Below are 19,421 nucleotides of genomic sequence, written 5' to 3'. Positions count from 1 at the left end.
GCAAAGCCATCCGTTCAGAACGCCCGACAGTACAGCACCTGCTGACACCCCACCACCCTCAGGGCCCAGCGCAGCCTCGCAACCCAGCCCAGCTTCCCACCTGGGGCAGACAAAGGTCACTGGCACGTCATAAGTGTTTATTGAAATAAATTGAGTACCACCCCCCCCCTTCACATGCAGGTGGGCACCCACATAGCTCCTGATAGCTTCAAAGGCCTGGGTGCCTTCCACCCTCCCCACCAGCCCCTCCAACAGGCGCAGATGGTGCCGGTGCCCCCGTACCTCAGTTTCCTCTGAAGCCCCTCTCCCAGCACAGACAGCAGAGAGGAGCAAAGGGCTGAGTCCCACGGACAGGACCCTGGCCATAGCAGGGGTGGCCTCGAAGCCTGAGCCCCTGAGCAGGAATGAGGGGTGTTGGCATGCATTGGGTCCTGTCCGCCACTCCAGGCAGGGGGAGGTGGAGGGGGACTTGTAATCAGAGCCCCCCCCCCCAACCCCACTGATAACTGGCCAATCCTCCAGAAGCTGGGCCAGCTGCCGGCCAGTGCTGCTGAGGACAGGGGACCGTCTGAAAGCCCCCTCCTTCCAAGGACAGATAGAGGTCATCCCTGGGCCGCCAGAATAGATCCCGCCCCTACCCAGGGGGCTGGCCCCACCCTTCCTTGTGGCCCAGCGACCCAGGGCCTGCACTGCCTGCCGGTTTCTGGAACCCACTGAGGCCCAGACAGGAACCAGAGCAGATGGGGGAGAGTTGATGAACCCTTCCAAGAGATTGCGGGGGGACTCCTAGATGGTGCCTCTCTACCCAGCTAGCGTGAGGGTTCACCTGTTCAGTACCACCTAGGCACTGGTTGGGGGTATCCTGTCCCCCCCCCCCCAGCTCCCAAGTTTGCTCTGTCCCCAGAGAGGTCTCAGGTGTCCTCTGAGGGAGCAACAGACGTGTGCCCTGTGTTAGAGAGCAGGTCAAAGACCAGGCCTTGAATGGGCCCCAGAGGGACAGATCTGTATGGCTGTCATCTCACCACTGGGACCCACAGGACAGGGAAGGGGAAGGGGAGGTTTTCATCCTCCCTTCCTGCCCCTAAGGCCCTTGCAAAGATCGCGTGGGATGACCATGCCGCTTTCTCCGCGCTCCCGTTCAGGAGTGTAGACCGGGAGTCTACCCTGAGTGCAACTTGCTGCAGCACCTCCCGGCCTCCCTGGGGAGCACGGAGCTCTCCCAGCACACCGCCGCCTCGGAGAGCTGGAGAGGGACAGCTCTACCCACCCACTCCTGCTGAGGCGCTTCCTACCTCCCTCAGCCCTGGGACCCTGGCCCCATCTCAGGGCCTCTAGAAGGCAGGCAGGCAGGCCAGGCAGGTGTCCCAGCTCACTGCCGGCCAGCACCGCCGTGGCCTGAGGGCAGAGGGTCAGACTTGACCCAGGTGCCTCAGGGCTCCCAGACCTGTTCAGCCCTGGCCTCTCTGTCCTCTGCCCATAACCTGCCAGCTCCCCTAGGGACTCCGTGCCAAACGTCCTTAAAATTGGATTTATCACCGGGCCCTCTCCTGGGGTCTCCCTTTCTGGGGGATCTGGGTCCAGACCGAGTGACAGGGTGGGAGAGGGCACGTACCCCCCTGAGAGTGTGGGGCCAGGCCAGCCCAAGCTTGGCGCCCAGGCCCCGCCTTCTCGCTGAGGCCTGTGCCCACCGAGCCCGGCGGCCGCCAGCGCCTGGGTGCCGGTGCCTGCCCCTCGCCCTCCCCTAGCTTTTCTTGGCCTCCTGCTCCCTGCGCCGGAGTTTCTCGCGCTGCCGTGCGGCCTTCTCCTGGGCCTTGCGCTCCTTCTCAGCGGCCGCTGCCAGCTCCTTCACCTTCCGCTTCACTAGCGCCCGGTCATGCGAGTTGCTGAGCCCCAGGCTCTGGGGGAGGAATTCAAGGGTGAGGGAACGAGCCCCAGAACCGCCCGGAGCCCTGGCCAACCCGAGCCCCAGGTTCTCTGTGCCCCAGGCGTAAGCTCTCTTCCACCCCCCAGACTTGCCTGTGGACCAGACCCCGCAGGGCAAGAATTCGGAAGGGGAGCCTTCGGAAAAGATGCCGTGGAGGATCTTTCCAGACCCTTAGCCCCTGCCCCCACCCCTGGCAATCCTCAGCCCCCGTTCCGCCACTCTGGATTTCAGCCGTGGCAGGACCCCAGCACCCCTGGGGCCCACAGAGAGCAGGTGATGTGCCCAAGGTCACACAGCTAGTAAGTAGCCGAGGCCCCTCCCCACTCAGACTCCCTGGGGACTCTCCTCACCACCCCTTCCCCAAGCAGTGTAACAGAGGGTGGGGAACAGGCCAGAAACCTCCCAGCACAAAGATCCGAGGTGCGCCCCCTGACCTCCCCTGACTACCAGCACCTTCCAAGACTGAGAATCAGTCAAGGTGATCAGGGAGAGGCCTGGTTTCTTAGGACACCAGGAGACTTGGAATCAAGAGTCAGGTGATACGATAGTCGTGGAGGTCAAGGTCAACCTGGAGACTGGGGCTGGAGCTTGAAGGTCAAACTGAAGACCTGCGCTTGAGTTTCGAGGCAGACTGGGGACCCATGCTAGAGTCCAGAGATCAGGCCATGGACCTTGCCCAGAGGTCAGAGGTCAGGGAATGGCCTCGAAGGAAGTGCAAGGAAAGGTCAGGCTGGGGGGATCCCGATCCCGGAAGATTGCCTCGGGCTCCCGCTGGATCACGGCTCTTCTCCTCTGACCCACCTTCAGTTTGCTTCCATCCAGCTGCAGGAGCTGGGGCCCATCCACCTGCCGCGCGGCGAACTCAGCGGCATACTGCTCCAGGTTGAGGCTGTGCAGCCACTGGCCCACCTGCTGACTGGTCCAGTGGTGGACAGTGGGGAGAGGTTCGTCCAGGAACTGGGGTGGAGACCAAGGACAGTGAGGAGGGGTGACCCGGCCTGTGGCCCGAACACCCGACGCTCCGAGGTCAGGGCTTACTCACCTCATCCGAAGATTGGGACAGCGTGTGGTAGGGGTAGGAACACTTGGTCTCCTGCCGGGGACCACTGGGGATCTTGGGGCTGCTGCTGGGGGGTGTGGAGTCATCACTCAGGGTGGATTCCTAGACAGGGGGGGTGCATGCTGAAGACAGCTCACCCGCAAGCCCAAGGGAGTCTCCCCCCCCCCCCCCGCCCCACGCTCCCAACCCCCTGCCCCCTGTCTGCGTGGAGCTGAATCTGGGGACGGGGCACCAGTGCCTCCTAGGCATGAACCAGGAGCTGGGCAGGCACATATGACACGGTGACTCACAGGAGGCATCAGGACGTAAGGCTTCTGGGAGCACGTGGGGCTAGAACTGAGGCAGAATAGTTAGCAGGAATGGAGGAGGTGTCACTTCTTACAGGCAGCCAACCAGGACTCCCCCAGGCTAGGTCAGGGGTCCCCCTTTGTGCCTCCCCACCACAGCCTCCGGCACCCTGGCTGCTAAGTGCCTGAGTAGAGACCACAAGCTCTCTGAGGCCCTGGGCTGTCTGTTCACTATGTCATCCCAGGGCTCAGCACAAGGGAAGGAAGAGATGCAAGGAGTCCGTGGAGGGAAAGAGGCAACAAAGAAGCGCCGGGTCCGAAGGAACTCTTTCTCCCCCGAAATTCCCAGCTTTCTGATCTCCTCTGCCCCGGGAGCACATAAGGCACAGCCAAGGAACAGGCTTGGAGCCTGGCAAGCAACCCACGCGGTAAGTCCTTCTCTCTTCGTCTTATTCTTTCATCTATTCGACTGGGGCAGCGTGCCTGCGCTTTGGGACAGCAAAGCACAAGCATGCACTTGAAGCCTTGCAAACCGTGGAGGGTGGCACGAGCATGAGCATAAGCAGAGACTGTTGCTTCTGTCCCCCAGTGTCACTTCTCCCAGAGGGCGGCGAGCTTCCTAAGCACTGGCTAGTCTGGGCCCCACTCATCTCTGTCGCCTCCAGGCCTCACCCCACCACACGGGTAGCCCGGCTGGCTCCTAAGACAGGACGTGGGGCTAGAGCCGAGCCAGGCAGGAGACTTAGCCCGAGGGGAGGAGGCCTCAGGCTGGGGCGGGGGGTGGGGATACACCAGGGGAAGCCCAGTGTTCACTGACGCGTTGAATTCAGTAAATGAAACGACGAAGGAACGACTCAGCGTGAGTGAGCGAACAAGTGAATGAATGAACTCAGAGAACGAGAACGGACGAACTAATGAGTCACCGGATGGCTCCGTGGGTAGACAAATGGACTCGAGGAAGGCCTGGATCCCAGCCCGAGCCAGGGTGAAGCGTGCCCTCGTGTCACCTGAGTCTGGGGCCCGCACGAGGGCAGGAAGGCCACGGGCTCACCTGAGAAGCTGACTTCTTCGGGCTGAAGCCCTCGTGTTTAGGGGAGCAGGCGGGGGAGGTGGTGTTGCCAGAGGACGCCGAGCCCTTGCCGCTGTCTGTGAACCAGGAAAAGGGCAGGAACGGGGAGCCCCCTGACCTGCCGGACCCCTCCACTGACTCCCTGCGGAGAGAGCACCCTGCATGGGTGGGGGCACCGAGCCGAGGGCCGGGCCCACAGAGAACGACGGGCGGAAACCGTGGCCAGAGGGGCTGTGGGCACCACTCACCTGCTGCCCATGGACAAGCGGTTGCTGCTCTTGTCCTTCCGGCTCTTGCTACTGGATGCTCTGCGTAAGGTGACCCTGTGGGGAGGGCAGGCGGGGAGTGGGGCAGAGCGGCCCGCCGTGCTACCCTGTACCCCACAGCCCCAAGCCTTTGCTGCTGGCCCGTTCTCCACTCACCCCAGGTCCAAGAACTTGCGGCGAGTCTTCTTATCCAGGCCGATGGTGGGGCTGGCAGGCTCAGGGGGGCTGGCGTCCCGGCTGTCATCTTTTGGAGAGGAGAGGGAAGGACATTGCCTGTGGGGTGGCTTACCCGCCTCCTTGAGCTGCCAGGGTGAGGTGATGGAAACCCTTCTGACTTAGGATCAGGTAACTTGGCTCCGGTGCCCTTCGCTAGCTGTGCGACTGAGGACAAATCGCCCTACCTCGCTGAGCTGCCTTCATCTCAGACAGGGGGATGATCACACCTGATCTACAATAACACCTATTTCACGGGACCCGTGATGACACCTGCCTGTTTCAAGGAATACGTGCAAAAAGCCTTATGCAACCCACGGACGCGTAGGGGCCGCTGCTAGTCAGGGTTCAGTTTATCCTGACCAACTTCTAACCAGCCTTCCGATCTTGGCTCCCATGTCACGCCCTCAGAGAAGCCTTACAGGATGCTCCCCGCTGGGTCCTTTCGCCCTGCTCGGTGTCGCCCCCGCCACCGCTCACGTTTCTCCCATAGCGCTGATTACAGCATGTAACCCGCACGTTTAGTTGAGATGATTTGATCGCTTCCCCCTTAACCTATAAGGAATTATTAGATGGCCTCTCCCCCAAACTGCAAGCCTCGCGAGGGAAAAGGCTGCATCTGTTTCCCCACCTGTGTGTCCCCAGTGCGCAACAGAGTCTGGTACACAGGAAGCGAATGCGTGAGCCGTGATGTGTCCTCCCACCCCCCCCTCCCCCCGTCGCCAAGGTGCACGGCCCTGCTTGGTCCGCCCGCTGCAGTCCCGGCGCCCGCCAGCAGGGGGCGCCGCCACCGGCCACCGCTCACCTTCGCTGTGCGGCTCCGCGCGCGGGTGGCGGCGCACGAAGCTGGGCGAGCTGTCCGAGGAGGGCGCCGAGCGCGGCGGCGAGCAGGAGGCGGCGGCCAGGCCCTCGTGCGAGGTGGCGTTGTGCAGGGGCCGGTAGCGTGTGAGCGGCGAGGGCGGCGGCTCGTCTTCGTCCAGGCTGCGCCGCAACCCCGGAGGCTCCAGGCAGAAAGAGCCCCCCGCCGGGGACCCCGGGCCCGAGTGCAGAGGCGAGCGCAGCCGGTGCAGGGGGCTCCCGCAGCCGTCCGTCACCTGGGGGAGGGGGCAGCCGCTCACTGCCAACCCTCCCCGCCTCTTCCCCGAGGGGCTGGGAATTGGTTTCACCCCGCAAACTGCGAGGGGGCCCCCTGAAGGGGCTGGCTGGGCCGTGAGATGTGGGAGATGGGCGGGGGGGGGCGGCGGGGGGGGGGCTTCGGTCATGCAGGCTGGGGTTGAATCCCGCCCTCCTCACTTCCTAACTGCGTGCATTTGTGACTGAACCTCTCAGAGCCTCAGGTCCCTCACACGCATGATGGGAATGATCACACCTTGCGTAAAATTTGACGTGAGCCAGATGTGAATGTTGGTGCTACTACCGTCAGAAATCTGGGAGTGGGGTTTCCCTGGAAAGGGGCGGGGCGGGCCAAAGGGGGGTGGGTAGGGTACGTGTGATTGGGTGGGCTGACCCGACCTTGCCTCCAGGCCCATCGGAGCCTTCGCCGTCCTCTGCAGAGCTGGCACTGTCCCGAAGCCTGGAGCGGGAAGGTCGGTGTCTCCGGCCCTTGGCCAGTAGCTGGGCTCGGGCCTTATGTAAACTGCTGTCCAGTCTGACGGTCTCTGGCACGGCCAAGTCCAGGTCTGTGAACCAGGTGGGGGGGGGGGGGACACAGACCAGACACGTGAGGACAGCAAGCCCAGAGGCCCACCCACCTCAGGCAGCCGCCTGCACTCACACCCCAGATATTCAACCAATGTTTGTGAGTGCCGGGCCCCGGGAGTACGAATGAGACGGAGAACAGGGTCCCGGACGATCGCCGGGCAAGCCAGACGCGTCAGCACCTGAATGCGGCTGTGTGGGGCAAACGCTCACGGACACCGAGGAGGACAGGAGGGTCCTGTCTGGATGGGTCAAGGGAGGAAGCACCAAAGCTGGTCTAAGGTCTGGGTGGGAGTTTACAAGAGAGGAGGTTTGGCAACCTGCTCTCCGCACGGCGGGAGCACCTCCGGGGCACTTGCGGGGTCGCTCTGTGGAGAGGAGGGCTGGGGATGAGGCCGGACAGATCACGATAATAACAGCTCCCCTTGAAGAAGCCCCAACGACGTGCCAGAAGGTTCACACCTCGCCCCGTCCGCTCAAAACACCCCAGTGAGCGAGGGACAACTATTACCCGCGTCGTACAGGCTTGCAAACTGAGGCTCAGGGAGGTCAAGTTCTTGAGGGCAGCCACCAGCTGGCAGTGGTCCGGGATCCGAGCCTGACTCGTCTGGCTCCAGAGACGGGCTCGCTGGGCCACGCCTGGGGTTGGCGCTCAGACACAGCACTGCCGAGAAGGCTCGCAGCTGAGCCGGAACATAGCAGTGGCGTCAGGGGGGAAACCCAGGCCCCGGGAGGCCTGTCTCCGCCATCCTGGGGGCGGCGGTGCCGGGCTGGGTCCCGGATGAAGACGTGGAGGAAGACGAGGCAAACCCAGCAGATCATGCAAAATCCCAACTGCTCCTCGTTTTCCTTCTCATCTGTTCCACCTGGGAACGAAGCCCCCGCTCCGCAGCATCTCCAGGCTCGGCACTGGGGTCTCCGGGCAGAAGATGTCCTTCCCAGACCTCAGGATGGGTTAAGACCTTTTCTTCCCCCCCCCGCCCCCCCCCCACAATCTCAGGGTCCCCCATCCCATCACTCATGCCTGCCTTGCCTTCCCTGCTCCTCTTTGTCCTGTCTGCAGACACCCCCTAAGCCACCCCAGTTGCTGGCCTGACTTAACTACCACCTCCTGGTTCACCCCCAAAGCCCGGGGCGCCTCGGCGCCGGCCAGGGGACTTGCCACGTCCAAGGCACCCAGGCTCCTCAAGAAATCCACCCAAATGAACCCACCGCCTTGCCTCACACCGGCTTCCCCTTTGCTCCTCGGCTCAGCAGAAGGCCCCGTCATCCACCCAGCCCCCCAACTCAGCCCCAAGCTACCCTTTGCCCTCGGCTGTTAGCTCCACTTTCGACATACCTCTAGACACACTGAAATATTTATGGTGAAACGATGCAATGTTTTGGATTAGGTTCAAAATAATCCAGGGGAATAGGAGTGGAGCCTGGCATACACACGGAGAAGAAGGGGAGGGACAGCAGAGGAAGAAGGGGGAAGAAGTGAGGCAGGGAGAGGATGGGAAGGCAGGGAGGAGAGGGGGACACACAGCCTCCCTGGTCTAGGTCACTATCACCTCCTGCCTCAATTATCGCAAAAGCCTCCAAGCTGATCTTCCCTTGTCCTCCCTTTCCCATTTACGGTCTATTTTCAACACAGCGGTGGCCAGAGTGATCCTGATAGAACATGTCAGCCCTTGTCACTGCTCTGCTCAGAACCCTCTGGGGACTTCCACCTCGCACAGAGTAAGCGCCAAGTCGTCCCAGTGGCTTTTCCAGACTCACTCCATGCTCCCCTTACCTCTCTGAGCTTCTCCTTCTCCCCCTCGTGCTCCCTCCACTCCTGGCCATCCCAGCCTCCTGGCTCTTCCTCACACAAGCCTCGCCTGCACCTCAGGGCCTTTGCACTTCCTCTTTCCCTTTCCTGCAAGGCTCTCGCCACGGGTTTCTGCGTGGTTCTCTCCTTCACCTCCTTCAGGTCTTTGCTTTAAATGTTTTCTGTCACCGACGACTTGACTGACCACTCAACTTCTAATTCCCTCCCCCCGCCCCAGAACCCCAATCTCTGTTTTTCCCTATATCATGTATCATTCTCTGGCATGCTGTGTATTTTGCTTAGTTTACGGTCTCTCCAGTCATCAGAATGCCAGCTCCGTGAGGGCTGACGTTCCTCTATTTTGTTCACTGCTCTAACTCAGGATGGATGCTGGCACATAGGAGGGTCTTGGTAAATATCATTCCAATGGAAAAGCCGTGGTTCTGTCCATCTGCCTTCTTCACACCTCTGCAACCCGGCCTCTTCACTCCCTTGGGACTGAACCGCCTGAGCTCAGGCCTTCACCAGCCACTTCCCCGAAAACCCAGCCAGCTGAGCACGGCCTCAGCGTCCTTCCATCCTGAGCTCCCTGCCAACGGTCCGCCTCCCTCCCCACTTGTCACGAGCCAGAAGAAACTTTCTAAAGCGCATTTCTCACTGTGTCCCATAATTGCTTGCTTTTGAAACCCAGGGCGGGGCGGGGGAGGGGGGAGGGTTCCAAAGCCAACAACATAAAGCCCATGCCCCTCAGCCCTCCAGGCAAGGCCGCAGGGGTCCCAGCTCCCCCTTTCTGTGTTTCCCACATTTCCTCTGCACAGCAGGCTCTTATAGGGACCATGGTTAAGAGCCGGCTGGCCGGGGCTGAAATCAGTTGTGCCATTTGCTGGGTGACTCTGGACAAGTCACTTACATTTGGATACTGGCTTCCGCGTCAGCAAGACGGGGTCATGGCAGGAGTATGTTCCTCGCAGGGTTGTGTGAGCGTTAAATCAGATCACTATATAAAGCTGTGCCAGAATGCCCGTGGCTAAGGGCTCAGAGAGCACGAGCTGCGGGTGGCGTTGGGGGGAGCGGTACTAACCTGCCGGCCACACCTGGGTCCCTGTCTCCACCTGCCTCTGCCTGGGCCGCTCCTGCAGCCCTCCTCTGCCCCACCCCTCCTTTGTCCGGCTGCCAACTCAAATCCATCATCCCGCCGGCCCCGCAGGACCGCTGCCCCTCTGCAGGCCTGGCCCTAGGGTCTGGTCGGAAGTGACTGTCCCGTGCCAGTCCGCACGCGGCAGAGGGTCGAGCCCTGCGCCGTCCGCCGTGTTCCGTGAGAGCTGGCGTGGGGCCCGGCAGGGAGGAGGTGGTCAGTCAGTATTGAAGCTAAGTCACCCTTTGGGGACCAGCGCAGAGCCGGGCAGAGACGGGCTCAAGACACGCGAAGGTGGTGACGTGCACGCTCCGCACTTAAGTCCTCTGCGGAGCGCTCCGCACCGTGACACATTTCTTGTCTCGTCGTGTGGGTGCTTCCGTGTGGGTCCCCCGCTTGCCCCCGCACTAGAACGCAAGCTCCTCGAGGGCAGTGACCTTGTCTGGCTTGTTCGGTGCTGTCTCCCTGGGGCCTGGAACAGAGCCTGGCACATGATAGGGGCCCAGTGGTATTTGCGGAAGGGACGAAGGCAGGGGCTGGGAGCTATAGGTTCGGTAGCCGGGCTGAGGTCTGGGAGACAGTGAAGAGCTAAGGTGGTAGAGAGAACAGGGAAGAACTTTCCAAGGAGAAGGGATGGTGTGGGCCAGTGGAGGCCGCAAGGAGAGGGGACCGGCCCGGACACTGGGGAGGGTGGACCCACGGGGATGGTCACAGTTGTCCAGACGCAGTGGCGGAGGCTTGGCGAGCCCTCTGCCCCCTGATCCCTGACACAGACTCTCCAAGCGTTATCTGCAAGCAGCAAAGACTGAACCACAGAATAAGAATGGCTACCACTCACGGGGCTCTCGCTGTGCCAGGCACCCGTTCTAAGTGCTTTCCGATCACTAGCTCATTTAAACTCCCCACAACCCTAGGAGGAAGAGACTCCGGGAATCCCCAGGGCAGCCTTAATTTGCCTGAAGGCCCACGGCTGCCGAAGAGAGGGGCCAAGGTTACAGGCAGTCTGGCTCCGGAGGCTCAGTGTGTAAGTACTCAGCCCGCTCTACCTCCCCTGAGGCGGAGATGGGAGCACCTTGTGAGTCCAACCTCTCATTTTATAGGTGGGGAAACTGAGGCTCAGACAGGCAAGGTTTGGCCAAAGGTGCAGGGGGAGTTCAGGACAACATCCAGGCCTCCTGGCTCCCAGACTAGTGTTCTCGCCGTTCTGGGACGCCTGGACAGCTGGTGCCCAGCCGCCCCGGCCCAGGGAGAAGGGCCCTTTGCTCCTGACTCTGGGCCACCTCAGGACTGCAGGCAGCTTACCTCGGAGGGTCGGAGGGTCGAGGGAGCAAAGGAACTTCTAGGGGGGCTTAAGTGTTTTTGAGACAAGGTGGGGCCTGTCTCTCCTCTGGTCCCTGTTCTACCTGGCTCCCTGGCTTCCCTCCATCTCTGTATCTGTCTCTCTGTCTCTCTCTTTCTCTCCCCAGCAGGGAGTTAGCCCAGCCCTGGGCACTGGGGAGTCATGAATATTTAATTGCCTTTCGAATCAGGAAGCAGGGAAGGCGGCCAGCTACCTCAGCAGGTCTGGGAGCAGGAAAACAGGCAGAGTTGGGGTTAGGGGGTGTTGGGAGGCCCAGAAGCCGAGGTAAGGGGGCGCTCACTTCTGTCAGGCCAGGCCTGGGTGCAGATGGTGAGACCCAAGAGTCTGAGGCCCAGAGGCAGCTGGAGGCTGGAGGAGTCCAGGAGGCAAACCCTTCATTCCGCGGGCCCCAGGGAGGCCAGGAAAGCAGTTTCCCAGGAACCAGGAGGCAGGAGTTCCTGGCATTGCCAGGGCATGTGGCCACACAGGGGAGAACCGGGTGAGCAGGAGAGGGCGGGGAGAGGAGGGGAGGGCAGGTAGAGATGAGAAGGCAGGGGAGGAGAAGCTGGGAGCCCCTTGAGGCTTGTGCACACAAATGTGAGCGTCCTGGGCTCCACACCTGCCATCGGCTTCAGGCAACCACTTCTGTCTCCACCTCTCCCTCCATGTTCCTTCACCTTCCCTGCTCCCCGACTCCTCCACCAAATCCAGCTAGGAAACAGCCTCTCCACCCCAGTGCATGCTGGGAACTCGGCCCTGTCAGGGTGGTCTCTCCCCATATATCACACAATAGAAAGACTGCAGGGGGTAAATGATGGAAGGAGCAGGTGCGCGCATGCACCCCAGTGTGTAAAGAGGGGGCCAGCCTGGGGGTACAGAGGCTCTGTGCCCTATGCATTTGATTTCCACGCACATCCTGCAGGCTAAGGTCCCTCACTATGCGATGTGGAGGTAACGTGTATCACCTGTGCTGGGGACACGGGGACACGGAGAGCAGGGAGTCAGGCGGTCTGGAGTTCTAGTCTCTGCTCTGCCACTAACCTGCCGTGTGATCTTTAAAGCAGGTCACTGCAGCACTCTGTGCTCTCGGCACCTTGTCTGGACAAAGGGCACACCTCTTAGCATGACTGTGGGGAGCAAATGATATAGCGCATGGGAGACTGGGGTGTTAGCCTAGTACCTGGCATGAGACAGTACTTGATAAATGAAGACCCTTATTGTTGTTGTAATTGGCATAGATAGTAATGACAAAGACCCAGGTTGAAAGGCCACAGAGCGTGCGCGCGCACACACGCACACACACTGACACACACTGAAGTCCCAGAGGGAATCCCCCCAATGCCGATGGCCTTGGATAGAGTTAGAGCAAACAGAACTTACCAAAAACCTCGTCCGCAGGTTCTCGTAGCTTTGAAGAAGCCATGACTCAAGGAAGCTGGGGAGGATCGGGTGGGAGAGAGAGAGAGAGAGAGAGAAGAAAAAACGACCATGGATAAGAGGTTCAGGTTGGTGGAGACCAGGGAGCTGCCGCTGGCTACCTGCTCCTGGTCTTATGGCCCCTCACCTTCCTTTAGAATTCTTCCTCCAGCTCCTTGGAAAAGAAGTCGCCTGAACCACACTCTGGACTGTGAGAGCTAGGGCAGGAGGCAGAAATAGAAGAGTGGATAGGGGCAGGAGCAAATCCGGGTGTAGACACAGGCTGAGTCCTATGCTTTGTGGCCAAGCTGCTTTGCTGTGTGCCTTCACACGGCTCACTGAACTGCCCCCCTTCACTGTGCTGGGCCTTTCTATCATCACCATTCCCTAAAAACGTTTGACCGTCATAAATTGTCCAACATCAAATCTGGGAGAAATCTTGGGGATTATTAAATCTAATCCTCTCGTTTTACAAATAAAGAAACAGAGGGGAGAGTGACTGTTAAGGTCACTGTTAATTTAAGGTCACGTGGCAAGCCAATGGCAAAATCAGGAGCAGAACCCAGGTTCTTCCATCCATCCATCCATCCATCCATCCATCCACCTGCCCACCTACATAGCCATCTATCTACTTGCCCATCCATCCAACCGTTCACTCACCTATCCACTATCCAACCATTCATTCATCCATCCACCATCCAACCATTCACTCACCCATCCATCCATCCATCCATCCATTCATCTGCCCATCCACCATCCATCCATTCACTCACCCATCCACCATCCATCCATTCACCCATCCACCAAGCATCCATTCATTCGCCCATCCACCATCCAACCATTCATTTGCCCATCCACCATCCATCCATCCATTCATCCACCCATGCACCATCCATCCATTCATTCGCCCATCCACCATCCATCCATTCATTCGCCCATCCACCATCCATCCATTCACTCACCCATCCACCATCCATCCACTCATTCATTCACCCATCCACCATCCATCCATCCATCCATCCATCCCTGCATCCATTTGCTCATACTATCTCTGCATCCATCAGTTCATCTCTGCATCCATCAGTTCATCTCTGCATCCATTAGTTCATACTATCCACCCATCCGTCTTCCCATCTATCACCCAGTCCTACTTCACCCCCCGTCCCCCACCCCTGGTGTGCTCACCACCTGCCTTCCCGAACATGAGCTGTTCAGGAAGCTGGCACCATCAGCAGGGCCACTGTTCTTGACAAACTCACAGTTCTCACAGTTCCAGACAGACTCACAGATGCAGAAGGGTATGGGGAGTACTCACAGCAGAACAGTGGACAGCCAAGTCTCTGTGATACATCAAGTATGTTCCGGGAGGAAGCGTGATGGGTAGGGGTTTGGTTTTGTTTTGCTTTGTGGGGGGTGGGGGAAGCAAGAAGGGAGGCAGGTGGGGAAGCAGGATGTACAATGCATCTGAAACTATGTGGGCAGGCTCCTGAGCAGACGTAGGATAGCAGCAGCCCTAAACCAAGGCCTGGGTGTTAGAGGGGAAGGGGAATACCAGACAGGGTGAGAGAGAGGATGCTCAGGGGCAGGGGCACACTGCAGGGCTGGAAAACGCTCTCCAGTTACTGCTAACACTCAGGTCCCGTGAGCAGTGCAGGGCACTGGGCTAGAAATGCATTTGACAGCTATGGGGAAGCTTGGCCTCATGCTTGCTGGGGTCTCTTCCAACTTGCCTCTTCTGTTACTACATAGACACCATCTCGCTGGGAGCTGTCCAGGCTTGAGATTCTTAGTATCCCCACTGTACACACGGGAAAACTCAGATGCAGGGGATAAGAGGCAGAATTCAGCCTCAACCTGTCTCCTGCTCCTCAACCCCATCCTGGGTGACGATTTGCAGTTTGGGAGGGTGCGACTGAGGAAAGGCCCCTGCTGGGAGAAGGGAGAGACGTCATGGAAGGGGAGCTGGTCCACACTGTCTAGGATGGGAGAAACTTCTAAACCACCTCCACCCCTAGCTCCCCTGCTTGGAGCCGAAAGCAGGAAGTGAGGTATGAGAAGGGGTCCTCCAAGAACTCTCGTGCCATTCTTGACCTCTGGGTGCCAACAGCAAAGAAATTCTAGAACCTCTCTTCCTGCCTGAAGGGCCGTCTTGGAAGCAAGGCTGCCCCTAAGAATGAGCACAATTCCCTCATTCAATCACAAAGCCTCATCTGCCCAAGACCTGGCCGACCCCTCCTTCAGAAAGCTGTCTTAGACAGCCCTCCTTCCTCCCATTTGTCCACATAATTTCTAAATCCGCCCTTCCCCAACCACTGGGAAGTGGGGGATTTTTCATACTTCACTGATTCCCTAAATAGGTCATGGCTCCCCTGCATCAGATGGGAGCTCCCTGAGGAGAGGGGAGGGTATTCCCCATCCGATTAGGGACTCTCTGAAGAGAAGAACTGCCTCTCCCATCAGAATGGAGGCTCTCTGAGGTCAGCAGCGGTGCCTCCTCTCTTAGACGAGCTGGGAATGGGGATGCCCCGCGTTCTGCACTCCAAGTCCCAGTCCTGGGTGGAGACCCTCTTGTGGATGGAGCCCTCTTTCAGGCACCCTCTGGGGTAGGCCGGGCCTTCCAGTTCACCCTGTGCCTCGTCCATCCTGATTCAGCACAAACGGCTTTCCTTCCCTCCCCTCAACAACTAACTCCCTGGGGTGTGTATGGGGCGACCCGTGGGGAACTCTGGGAAGCAGGCCATCCAAGAGGTCACCAGACCCCTCTCACCAGAACTGAGCTTTGGAAAACCATCCCCCCTTCACACTCCTACACACACACACACACACACACACACACACACTCATGCGCAATTTCAACCAGCAACTGCCACAAGGTGGAAATGAAACGGGGCACAGGCTGGTGCTACGAGGCCACTCCTTCCTCCCAAAGCTTCCAGTTCCCAGGGGAGCAGCACCCATGACCTTTGACTCTTCTCTGGGAGTAAGGGAGGCTTTCTGGGAGCCCGGGAAGGAGAAAGAGAAAGGGGCACGAGCCCAGGAGGGAAGTGGGAAGTAGGAACAGGGGCAGACAGGTTGATGGAGAGTCAGTCCACAGAGCTGCAGAGCGGAGGAAGAAAGAGCTGGGAAGAGAGGAGTGGGGCCGGGGAAGCAGTGGTGGAGACGGGCTCCCTGGGCCAGGAGTGAGGCCCCAGGAAGGGCTGCAAGGAGAGACCCAAGGGGTGGCTGTCGGGAGAGGGGCGGGCCCCAGCGGGAAAGGGGCCCGGGAAGAGGAGAAAGAGACTAAGACAGAAGTGCGACTGGGAACGGCTGGGAAGGAAAGGCCGGGAGGGGAGGTTGGAGGTGGGGGTGCGGGCAATGGGGAGCCGGAGAAAGCGGCGCCCCCTCCCCTAGGCCCCGGCTGCGGCGGCGGGCGGCGGGCGAGTCGGAGCGCGCTCCCAGCACCGCGGAGGCCAGGGCACCTACCGCACTCCCAGTCGGGGCCGGGCGGCTAGTTTCTCTCCGGTCCAGCCGTCCCACTCCGCGCCGAGCAGGAAGGAGTTAAGCCCTCTCCCCCTCCCCCCCCCCCACCAGTTTTTTAAAATTAATTTCTCCGGGAGGGAGAGGATTAGGGACGCAAATCCCATCTCCGCCCCCTCCCCCCCGACAGCCCCAGCACCCCAGCTCCGCGCGGCCCCCCAGGGCTGGGGAAAAAAGGCTCTCTCCGACCCCACTCGGGGTCCCGCCGCGATCCCCAGTGACCCCCGCTCTGCTTCCCGGTCCGCGTCGGGGTCCTCACCTCCAGCATCAGTCATCTTCAGCGTCCGGCGCCGCGGGAGCCCCTCGGGCCCATGGTCCTCCGGGCGCGGGCCAGGCGGGGAGGGGCGGGGGACCGTCACCCCGGCCGCGGGGGGCTGCGGGCGGGCTCGAGCCGCTCCATCCCGGGAGAGGGGCGGGCGCGGAGAGTCCAGGAGCCGGAGGCGATGGGGGGAGCGGGAGACGAGGAGAGGGTTTGCGGGGAGCGGGAGGCGCGGGCGGGGCTGGACCAGAGCCCTGACGGGAGGATGCTCCGTGCGCGCGCGCGTGTATGCGTGTGTGCGCGCGTGTGTGTGTGTGCGTGTGTGTGTGTGTGTGAGAGAGAGAGAGAGAGAGAGAGAGAGAGAGAGAGAGAGAGAGAGAGAAGGGAGGGACGGAGGGAACCACCTCCCCGCCCCGCCGCGCGCCGGGCCCCGCCGGATGCAGGCCCCCAGCCGGGCAGGCCGACACGCGTCGCGTCGCGTCCGCTGGGGTCCGCGGGGGTCTCCCGGGAAGGGGCGGTGCGGGGGGCGCGTGGCGGGGAGGCGGGCGCCCGGAGACAAAGAGCAGGAGGGAGGGAGGGAGGGAGGGAGCGAGAGGGGGCGGAGGCGGCAGGACGGGAGGGAGGCGGAGGCCCCGCGCGGTGGTCGGGCGAGGGGATTCCGAGTTGCAGCTACTCGTGGGGCCTCGGAAGTCCGGCGGGGAGGGGGGGGGCGGGTGGGAGAGCGGCCCCGCCTCTAGACCCACGGGGCTTCCGCCTCCTCGGCGAGGTCTGTGAGGGCTCCCGATTCATCCATTCAACCGACGTCCACCGAGCAACTTTGGGCGCCAAGGCCTGAGGGCACCGAGGGGAACGGAACCACCAGGGCCCCGGCCCGTCGGGGCTCGCGGCGTTGTCAGGGGGACAGACGAGCCCGGGTGCCGTGAGCCTCGGTTCATAGAGGACACTTCAGCGCCACGAGTGCGCACTGGAGGACGCAGGCCAGGCCTGGGGGTGGGTGAGGGTGGAGGTGGTGGCGATCCGGCAGGCTTCCAGGTGGAGGTGTTGTGTTGGCTACCCCTGCCGGGCAGCACAGGGTAGGCGTGCTAGTGGGGCTAGGGGGTGGCAGGCTAAAAAAGGAAGAGGAGTGAGGCTGCAAAGGTGCAGAGGGAGTGCTTGCAGTTTAAACGGGGAGCCATGTGGGGGGGGGCAGTAGCAGAGGAATGAGGGGCTCAGATTTGCCTTTTAGGAAGCACTCTTTGGTTCCCCTGTGCAGAGTGGATTGGAGCAGCCAGCTGGAGGCAGGGAGAGCCCTGGTGAGGCCGAGAGGGCAGGGCAGGAGGCCTGGAGATCACAGGTCAAGCTGAGAACTGTTCGGGATAGAGAATGAAAGAAATTGGCCAGATTTGGGGGACCACTGGCCACTGAAGGAGAAGGAGGCCTGGCTTGAGGCTGGAGTCCTGGAGTCGGGGGTGGGGGGTGGGGGCAGGGATGAGATCACACTTGGAGCAGTGAGCTGGAGTTGGTGGCAGGCCAGCCCCGGGGGGGGGGGGGGGGGGGCGGGGGGGTGGGAATAGTGTAATAGTCAACAACTAGCTACCATACTGTGATGGCGTAGGAGCCGGGCGCTGTACTAAGCACGTTTTTCCCTGATAGTTAATGTCACCCTTACAATAAACCCATGAGGTAGTTGTTTCTATTACCCCCGTTTTAAGAGGGGGGAAACAGAGACTTTGAAGAATGAAAGTGGCTTCTTCCAGAGCAAATAGGGGGTCCGGAGCTCAAGGGGGAACTGTGCAGCCTGTAGGGATAGAGTTCTCCAATGGCCGGCTGGAGTATCTGTAGTCACAGGTCTCTGAGGGGCTGTGGGAAATGGCATGTTGAGCCCGGATGGCCTGAGGGTTGTGGGAGAGGACAGAATTAATAAGCCTTAAGGCTGAAGTTGTCCCAGGAAATCTGTGGGCATTTTAGGGATCTCTGGGTCTGTCTTTGGAATCTGCTGGCAGACATGGAGTGCTGGCTAGACTGTGGGGAGCGGAGGAGGGGGCCGGGGACTCTGGGTGACACCCTACAGGGCTGAGTCTGGGATCTTTCAAGAGGACACAATTTGCAGGCATCTGGTGAGGTCTGGGTGATAGGGTGGAGCGAGGGGCTGATGACATAGGCCCTGTAGGGAGTGGGGACATCATGGGTGTGGAACACCAGTGTTGAGGGGTGCGGGTTGTGTGGGAGAGGGTGTCTGCTAGGCCATAGGACCTGGAAGGAGCCCTGTTTCTAGTGATGCCTAAGCTTCTGGGAGTTCAGAAGACGCCCTTCGTTTGATTTCCCTCCACTATGGCAAGTGCTGGGGTTGTGGCATCCGGCTCAAGCAGGCGATAGAGCAGGGCCGTGGTAACAAGCCTCACATAGGCCTGCCCATAGCCACTTGACATAGCCCCCAAACATGGACAGACGTCATGGTCATGTCACACCTTAGGGCTGGGAGACTCAAAGCAAAGCCACACATAACACCCCCAGCCATACGACACACTCAAGGCTTAGACATGGGGAACCACTTGGCCCACCTTTTGGAACATACAGTGTGCAGGACCCTCACACAATGCACAGGACAGATGGGGGCACCGGGAGCCCACCATATACACGTAGCCCCAGTCAGACCAGCAGAAGGTGTCACAACCCCATGTCTGCCTTCCCACCCGTGTTGGTCCGGCCACTTCACTTCTTGGGATTTCTTGGCTAGGTTCCCTGAGCAGGGCCTCAGTGACCTCTATCTCTGGAGCCATGACCTGTGGCCTTGTGGTCTGGTGGTCTCTGATCTTGGGATTTGGTTGGGCACCTAGATCTTTCTTCCCAGAAGTATTCTAAGGATCCTTCAAGGATGATCCACCTGGAGAAGACGACTTGAGAGGCATGGTCACCATCCCTAGGTTTCTAAGTACCCTCCAGGTGGGTGGCAGGCTGGATGGGTGCTCTATGGTCCTGAAGTGTAGAACTAGGATTTTTGAGAGGAAGGAGTGGGAAGCCAGAATTTGGCTTGACATGAGACTTGTGTGACAAAACCCTCCGCAAGGGAGTGCCTGCCTCAGGTGCTGACTGCCACCAGGGGTTCTGGTAGAGGTCAGTCATCTTGGGTGTTGTCAGGGACCCATCAAAGTGACCTTAAAGGGCCCTGATGTTGGGACTTCATTCCTTCAGGCAAAGGGGAACATGAGAATCCCCTTGGGGGCCAGGCCACTGAGCACAAGTGCCTCGTGCTTCTGTTCTCTCACATATACACGCACCAGCGCCCACAGGAAGGCTAAGGCTGGTGTTGGGGACTGCCCCAGCCTTGGCCCTACTCCCCCCCTGCTCTCTCCACTCTCTGGGACTTCACCAAATCTCGTCCTGAAACCCTGGTATCTGGACTGCCAGACCCATTCTACAGCAATCAGACATGCTGGCACAGAGCTGGGGGCTAGAACGACTTAAATT

At 60.3% G+C, this 19,421-nt stretch overlaps 1 protein-coding gene across 1 annotated transcript; it reads right to left on the bottom strand.

Annotated features, from left to right (window-relative positions):
- Positions 1-123: 123 nt before the first annotated feature.
- On the bottom strand, positions 124-16,303 carry SAMD14 (sterile alpha motif domain containing 14). Its single transcript, XM_027034046.2, has 10 exons — positions 15,975-16,303; positions 12,164-12,218; positions 6,332-6,498; positions 5,625-5,913; positions 4,763-4,850; positions 4,589-4,663; positions 4,323-4,482; positions 2,967-3,086; positions 2,726-2,881; positions 124-1,897 (listed from the first exon to the last, which is right to left on the bottom strand). The coding sequence occupies exons 2-10, from the start codon at positions 12,204-12,206 to the stop codon at positions 1,742-1,744; spliced, it is 1,254 nt and encodes a 417-aa protein (XP_026889847.1). The 5' UTR covers positions 12,207-12,218; positions 15,975-16,303; the 3' UTR covers positions 124-1,741.
- Between the last annotated feature and the right edge of the window lie 3,118 nt (positions 16,304-19,421).

This window comes from Acinonyx jubatus, chromosome E1, assembly GCF_027475565.1.
Source record: "Acinonyx jubatus isolate Ajub_Pintada_27869175 chromosome E1, VMU_Ajub_asm_v1.0, whole genome shotgun sequence".
In the NCBI taxonomy this organism is placed as follows: Eukaryota; Metazoa; Chordata; class Mammalia; order Carnivora; family Felidae; genus Acinonyx; species Acinonyx jubatus.
The sequence above is the reverse complement of the archived record's forward strand: the minus strand, read 5'-3'. Positions and strand labels throughout refer to the sequence as shown.